An 8,885-nucleotide genomic window follows, 5' to 3' on the forward strand; every position below is an offset into this window, starting at 1 on the left:
AGTAATTCCAAATGCATTTCCAAATATTGTAGTGTAAGCTCGATACTAGGATTTTACAAGATTTGGAGAATGAGATGTAGGTACCATAACAAATTAGATATTACGTGAACGTTTGTCACAGGTGACCAAGAGAAACGTGTTCACTAGTCACTATAAGATTTCCTGCAAGGTATTGTTTGTGTATTCTTTTGAAGAATTATGTAAATACTTTACCTGTACATAAGATCTTCAACAAAGGAAATCTGAAGTTAAGATACAGTTGCATGCCTAACATGGCGAGTATTGTGAAAACACACAAGTCAGTCAGTGCAGACCTTGCACAAAAACCCAATAAATCATGCAGCTGTAGAGATCGCAAATAGTGTCCACTCAACGGCTACTGCCTATCAACCAACGTAATATACAGGGCACAAGTCAGACCAGATAACAACAACACAAAACTATACTTTGGGTTAACAGAGAACACATTTAAACAATGATTCTCAAACCACAAACACACATTTACTTATAAGAAGCGACAGTATAGCACAGAGCTATCCAGACAAGTTTGGAATTTGAAGGAAAGAAACCAGCCATATAATATCAAGTGAGATATCATCACCCAAGCAGCTGCTTATACAAGTGAGACAAGACGTTGTAACCTATGTTCAACTGAGAAACCTTGTATAATCAATGCTGAAAAGAGTATGCTACTGAACAAAAAATCCGAGCTGGTCTCGAATTGTTGCCATGAAGGCAAATACTCGCGCCAACTATAGAAATAAACCCCCGTAAGGAATAGTTTAGTTCGACCATCTTGTCAATATACACATACAAACATTAACTGTATAATTATGTATCGACCTTGACAATCCCAATTTAGTCGTCTGAAGATCGCTGCAAAGCATGAAACTCTTATTACATCCTTATTCTTTTGAATTAAGTCCATATGTATGTATGTATGTATATATATATATATATATATATATATATATATATATATATATATATATATATATATATATATATATATATATATATATATATATATATATATATATATATATATATATATATATATATCACTTTATAACACCTTCAGTCGCTGTTGGCACTGACTCCGTTACAAGAACGTCTTTAATCTTCAACCATATAATAACTTAAATAAGATACGGTGCCTTAGGCTATCGCAGTGACATGCTGAAGGTTTGTGATATATTGAATCTAGTAACATCCAATGTATAGCATGGTTTGATGAAATCCAAACCTATGGGATATATAATATTACAAAATTGATATGATTTAAAAGATGAGTACGAGTTGTATCAGTTAATTATCAAATGCCTTATGTTTTGCGATAGACATATTTTGACAAATCACTGTGTGTTGATGTATGCTTTATTATTTCAAATGGCATAATTGATTAACGAGATATCTTAGTGCTGACAGACATGCATTCCTTCATTGATATTTACGCTGTATTGTACTTTAGCCTGTGTGTTTATAATTTGACCTTTAAACCACGATGCTTGGGGGTTGTCCATGGACGAGCAGTTAGGCACAGACAAGGAAGAAACTTCCTTCCTTGTGTGTGTTAGGGAGCTTTCTATTCAGTAATTCCAAGGGAACAAATGGGTTCTTGGGGAAGGACCATATTTTAGAAAATTGGACAAGGGGAGGGTCACATTATACTTTCACTCATTATATAGCCTAATTTTGCATTTATGGAGAATTTGGCATCCAAGTGCTGCCACATCAGTTAGGGCAGGGGTCAGGGTTAGGATTCTAAATAAAGTTCTAGACTTAATTCACCTCAACCTCGAAGTTTGTGAATGAATAGGGCTGATGAGTGTGTGTACAGTGTGGTGATAAAATGTGGAGGTTGGCGGATACTGGAAGCAGTGAACTGTGACAGTGGATATTTAGGGCTAGGAGGGGGGGGTCACATGGCACAAAGTGGCGGATAGGGTTGGGGTTAGATTTGGAAAATGGCTGACAAGATTGGGGTTAGGGAATGGCTTTGGGATAGGGTAAAGAAAAGGGACAGGCGAAGCTAAGTTGGGAGTGGACAAGGTGTCAACTTGAGGGAACACTGGCGGGAATGTTGATGCGAAATAGGGCGAAGTGAAAGGGGTCAAAGAGCACATCGCATGGGTTGACAATAAATGTGAAAAGGTGGGAGACAGAGGGTCGGGTTTTTTTCCACAGAAAGTGCAAGGGGGAAGTGAAAATGACCAGACATGGAGTCCAGTGGTAATTGTCAGTTAGAAATGATAGTGGATGATAATAATTAAAGGCTAGTGTGGCAGAAGTCACATTATACAAAAGGGCTGACTGGATATAGTCACACAAACGTGGCAGATGAAGTGAGGGTTATGGTAAACAATGGATAAAATCCTAGAGAGAAAGTAAAAATGGCAAAATATGGAATCAAGTGACAGTTGTCAAAGACAAGTAATTGTGGTTGATCAGGGCTATGAGAGGCAGTCACATCACAGGGCACTCAGGCTCACTTAATTTTGTTAACGAAAACAAATAACCATCCGCCCTGGTTGCAGTATATGCCCCCTGCTGGTGACTGACAACACTTGGGTACCACGCCTTCCATGATGTGAGGCCACTCAGACAGGCGATTGGCTTCACAACATGACTGTTCGCTATGACGCCTGCACATGGAGCTTGCCCCCCTTCTTTAATGACACATCTTGTCTCTCAATCATCATTTATTGGCATTAATATATGTTTTCTTACATTTCCATATTACTCCCAAAGGGTCGAGACTGATCCCTACCAAATGCGAGTAGTATATTTTATGTCCTAAAAAATGCCATAATTTGACTTCTGATCACTTAAAAATCCACCTCGCTAGGACAAACATGCTTAGAACTCACATATTTACCAGGCGCAATTGACTTCAAAACCAAAAGAAAGGCGACGATTTATTTCTGAGCTGTACCTTGTCGTTTTGAACAATCTCGTTAGGCAGATCTATTTGAATAACTAATTTAAATCAACTGATATCCACAAGACCACCCCAGGTCATGCTCCTCGAGGCCCATTCCAAGCACAAACAATGGTGGCACATTTGCAACAGGATTTTCTTCTCGCCTGTCTGTAAAGAACATGGTCATATGAATTCCCTTGCTTTTTATACAATGTCTATGACATAAAGTGTGTCTAAATCCCAACACAACCTTTATATTCTCAACTGATAATTGGAACTTTTTATAGTTGTCTCTTTGTCGTACGAGGCTGGGAATACCGTTACAAATCAACATAGAAACCCAGAGGTACACACAGACTGCTGAATAGAAATATAGATTTTTATGTAGACAGTGAATGATAGTGTTGGGCAATTTTCTTCGTAGGCTTTGTCTATTTTCCATATTTTGAATTGACCACATACATTTTTGTATAAATGATAGATTATTACACTTGATAAATATGTGAGAGTGTATTTAATCACTTATTAAAACTAAAAGCGAAATCGATAATATTTTCAGGACAGATGCACTTTGGTGTCGCAAATGTAAGTACCAAGTTATTATGAATTGGAAGCGTGCATTCGTAAGATTTTGCCTAATTACCGAAAACCATTAATTACGTAAATTGTTCATTAATATTCATGGGACGTTTACCAAAACCGAATCAGTACGTGCCATTACCATAAGGAACACGTGTGCCGAATTTCGTTTAAATTGAGCCAGCCGTTTTGGACAAAACGATGACACAAACAGTCAGACAGACAGACAGACAGACAGACAGACAGACAGACAGACAGACAGACACACACACACACACACACACACAGACTTTTATCCCCCTAAAGTATCTCCTTCCTTACCGAAGGAAAAAACACAATAAGATGTTGTTATCTATAGATGTATCATTAGGCAACCATGGTAACAACGGTACAAAGTCCCACTGTACACTGAACATTTAGACTTTAATACTACAAGACGAAATTCTTGAATGAGTATATGAAGAAAAACTTCAATTTCAAATTTGACAAAACACCTGCTTCGTCTAGATGACTGGAATGTATACGGAAGATTGCAGATCAAAGTTCAGCAGACTTACCGGTGTTATAACGTCACAAAAGAGATGAAATACGAAGTCACGCTTTGAAATAAAAAAAATTGAAGTCGCAAGTGTGCTGACTGTTTGTCTAAAAGATGTCAGCAAATTATAATGATGTCCTAATAAGTGAGGTGAAATGGATATATCTAAGGGGCTAATAAAAGTAATCAGCACCACTGTAACTGCAATTACAATGCTGACGATGACAGCATGTCATTAAAGTGGGTGACACAATTACAACGGAAGTGACGTGCACACTGAAAGCGAGGTTGTTTACTTGGTCTTCTGCGTGTTATACTAGGTGTAGTAACCGCTCTAATTCTGGGTCATTGATGAAGCATATAAACAATATATCACACTTTGAAAAAAGGGAATTATAAACCAAATAGAATGAGACCTTTCGTCATCTTATGTCTGTTTGCCTCTTTTATCGTGCTAGCAATGCGATCTTGAACACTGACAAAGCCTCAAGTCATACATTATGATACTGTTCAAGTAATAGATGATCATTTTTCCCTGTTATGTCATCAATAGCCAGGTGTGTAAAGATATTACCGCATTGAAAGCATAACTGTCACATTACAACTTGACTCCCATGAGTTTTAAAACCTAATAAATTCAGATAGCATTATATGAAACAACTTTATAAATATACATATATGGATTGACTCACATATTACTACTGTAGCATTTACATCTGTCAACTGTAGTGTGGATTCATAATGAAGACAACCCTTTATTTCGCCTGGCTATCGACTGCACCATAATTAAATATATGGTAGGTAAATTAAGTGAACAATTTTGTTCATGGAGTCAATTCTACGAGAGAGACAGAGAGAGAGAGAGAGAGAGAGAGAGAGAGAGAGAGAGAGAGAGAGAGAGAGAGAGAGAGAGAGAGAGAGAGAGAGAGAGAGAGAGAGAGAGAGAGAGAGAGAGAGAGAGAGAGAGAGAGAGAGAGAGAGAGAGAGAGAGAGAGAGAGAGAGAGAGAGAGAGAGAGAGAGAGAGAGAGAGAGAGAGAGAGATATTAAGGCATACACAAACACTTTCTCATGATAGTCACTCGCCTCAGAGAGGTAGATAGTCACATACGACGACAGTGGTTTCATCACTAACTCTGTCGTCGTCGTCATCATCATCATCATCATCATCATCATCATCATCATCATTACTATTATCATTATTATTATTATTAAGATATAGTTTGTGCTTGTGGAACAGATGGCATTTCATAAAAGCCAAATGATTGATAGTGTCCAATTAGCCTAGCTTAGCAGAATTTTGCTTTCTTACGAGAACGGGCTCAGACAAAAACGTTTTCAATTACCAATATATACAATCATAAAGGCGGATGCAAACGAATTTGAATCCCAGAGAAAAATTAAAATTACATGTACCCCCTTCTTCTAATGTAGAAGGCTAGGTAACTATGGCTACATAATACACCCTAATTGTTGAACGTAGTAAATATGGCTACGTATCACGCCCAACTTGTTGAACATAGTAAAAATGGCTACGTATTACGCCCTAATCATTAACTTTCTATCGATAAATAACTGTTAACTGTCTTCTATGGATGTATTACGATTAAATCTATAGTATAGACATAGAACCATTGACTGTCTTCTATGGATGTATTACGGTTAAATCTATAGTATAGACATAGAACCATTGACTGTCTTCTATGGATGTATTACAGTTAAATCTATAGTATAGACATAGAACCATTGACTGTCTTCTATGGATGTATTACGGTTAAATCTATAGTATAGACATAGAACCACTGACTGTCTTCTATGGATGTATTACGGTTAAATCTATAGTATAGACATAGAACCACTGACTGTCTTCTATGGATGTATTACAGTTAAATCTATAGTATAGACATAGAACCATTGACTGTCTTCTATGGATGTATTACGGTCAAATCTATAGTATAGACATAGAACCACTGACTGTCTTCTATGGATGTATTACGGTTAAATCTATAGTATAGACATAGAACCACTGACTGTCTTCTATGGATGTATTACGGTTATATCTATAGTATAGACATAGAACCACTGACTGTCTTCTATGGATGTATTACGGTTAAATCTATAGTATAGACATAGAACCACTGACTGTCTTCTATGGATGTATTACGGTTAAATCTATAGTATAGACATAGAACCACTGACTGTCTTCTATGGATGTATTACAGTTAAATCTATAGTATAGACATAGAACCACTGACTGTCTTCTATGGATGTATTACGGTTAAATCTATAGTATAGACATAGAACCACTGACTGTCTTCTATGGATGTATTACGGTTAAATCTATAATATAGACATAGAACCACTGACTGTCTTCTATGGATGTATTACGGTTAAATCTATAATATAGATATAGAACCATTGACTGTCTTCTATGGATGTATTACGATTGAATCTATAGTATAGACATAGAACCACTGACTGTCTTCTATGGATGTATTACAGTTAAATCTATAGTATAGACATAGAACCACTGACTGTTTTCTATGGATGTATTACGGTTAAATCTATAGTATAGATATAGAACCACTGACTGTCTTTTATGGATGTATTACAGTTAAATCTATAGTATAGACATAGAACCATTGACTGTCTTCTATGGATGTATTACGGTTAAATCTATAGTATAGATATAGAACCATTGACTGTCTTCTATGGATGTATTACGATTGAATCTATAGTATAGACATAGAACCATTGACTGTCTTCTATGGATGTATTACGGTTAAATCTATAGTATAGACATAGAACCACTGACTGTCTTCTATGGATGTATTACGGTTAAATCTATAGTATAGACATAGAACCATTGACTGTCTTCTATGGATGTATTACGGTTAAATCTATAGTATAGACATAGAACCACTGACTGTCTTCTATGGATGTATTACGGTTAAATCTATTGTATAGACATAGAACCATTGACTGTCTTCTATGGATGTATTACGGTTAAATCTATAGTATAGACATAGAACCACTGACTGTCTTCTATGGATGTATTACGGTTAAATCTATAGTATAGACATAGAACCATTGACTGTCTTCTATGGATGTATTACGATTGAATCTATAGTATAGACATGTAATTGTTAACTGTCTATTTTATACATATAATTGTGAACTGTCTTCTGATAACTGTCTACTATAGATATATAATGGTTAACTTTCTACTATAGATATATAATGGTTAACTGTCTACTATAGATATATAATTGTTGTCCGCTACTATAGATATATAATTGTTATCTGCTACTATAGATATATAAATGTTCATAACGAACTTTACCAATCCTAAATGGAATGAGGTTAGCTCTGAGACACATAACAAAATCTATCCTGCCTAGCATTTGGGAAACACGGCAATGGAGGCATTGATTACTAACTGTGTTGTATACTACAATATCTATACTCGATCAATGATGTGTGCTGAAAAGACAAACATACACATATAGCTAGATGTGTGAAACGATAAACACACTCCTATAGCGAGAAGAGTGTTGAAATGGCAAACACACACGTATAGCTAGATGTGTGCTAAACGACAAACACACTCCTATAGCGAGAAGAGTGTTGAAACGGCAAACAGACACGTATAGCTAGATGTGTGCTGAAACATGATTTTTAACGTGATTGTCATGGTTGTAAATGACAAGACAGGGAAGAAAGCCTCAAAGTCTCATATAATCCCTTGTAGTGCTCATGTACTGGTCAAGTTTAAATTTACAGCCCACAACAGTTTTGGCATGTATGATATATCCTCTGGTAAATTGTTTCATTGAGATATGACGCGATGTGAAAACAAATACTTTCTGATATCCATATTGACTGTAGATTTTGCACGTTTTTAAGAGTGTTCTCTTGTCCTGTTGGTTTGGTTATGCTTGAGTAATAGTCTGGGTTTAATTTTGTCAAATCTCTTGATGAAATGAAACACTTGAATGAAATCTCCTCTCCTCCTTTCTTCTGCCTTCAGTCTCTCTGTGTAACTTAAATTTCTCAGTTCTGGTATCATCCTTGTTGCTTTTCTTTGAATTTTCTCGAGAAGGTCAATGTTCTTCTTATAGTGTGGGTTCCAAAACTGGACAGCACAGTCGATGTGTAGTCTGACTGAAGAGTTTAAACAATGATAAACTTCATGATGACGAATTGAGATTTGTGTGAAATGTTCCGTTTGGTGATACCCAGAGACCTGTTTGCTTCTTTAGCTGCAGCTGCACAATGATGACTGGTTTCCAGTGAGTTCTGAATCAATACACCCAAATCCCTTTTTTCTGCTACTGAATGCAGTGGTTTGTCATTCATGGCGTAACTATGTGACTGACTTGACGAACTAGCATAACTTTACATGTATCCACATTAAAAGACATTTGCCAGTTTTCAGCCCACGCAGTTACTTTATTCAGATCCTCTTGGAAATTGTCACAGTCTGCACGAGAATAAACGGTTGAACACAGTTTGTTATCACTGTTTGCAAACGACAAACACACTCCTATAGCTAGATATGTGCTGCAACGACAAACACGCACGTATAGCTAGATATGTGCTGAAATCAAAATCCAAACTTCAATTTCCATTATAATGATAATGACAAGAAGAATTCACCTTGGGTTCCGACATAAACGAGGCCATAAAAGTTTTGGGAGTTGGGTAAAGAAAATGATTATTTTGTTGTGTTACTTATTTGAGAAAGCACCATCCATTTTTTTCACTTTGAATGTGACATCTTTTCGGCAACTACTTTGAAAGATACGACATTAGGCCAGAAAAAATGAAAAAGCTGTTCAACCTAC

General features: G+C 36.4%; 1 protein-coding gene across 1 annotated transcript in view; it reads right to left on the reverse strand.

Moving 5' to 3' along the window:
- LOC144452786 (neuronal acetylcholine receptor subunit alpha-3-like) overlaps window positions 1-8,397 on the reverse strand; it is a 98,502-nt gene extending 90,105 nt beyond the window's left edge. Inside the window, exon 1 of the mRNA XM_078143940.1 lies at window positions 8,277-8,397. Within this exon, the coding sequence (XP_078000066.1) occupies window positions 8,277-8,397 (121 nt within the window). The remainder of the gene's footprint in view (window positions 1-8,276) is intronic.
- Between the last annotated feature and the right edge of the window lie 488 nt (window positions 8,398-8,885).

The sequence above is a fragment of the Glandiceps talaboti genome, chromosome 23 (assembly GCF_964340395.1).
Source record: "Glandiceps talaboti chromosome 23, keGlaTala1.1, whole genome shotgun sequence".
In the NCBI taxonomy this organism is placed as follows: domain Eukaryota; kingdom Metazoa; phylum Hemichordata; class Enteropneusta; family Spengelidae; genus Glandiceps; species Glandiceps talaboti.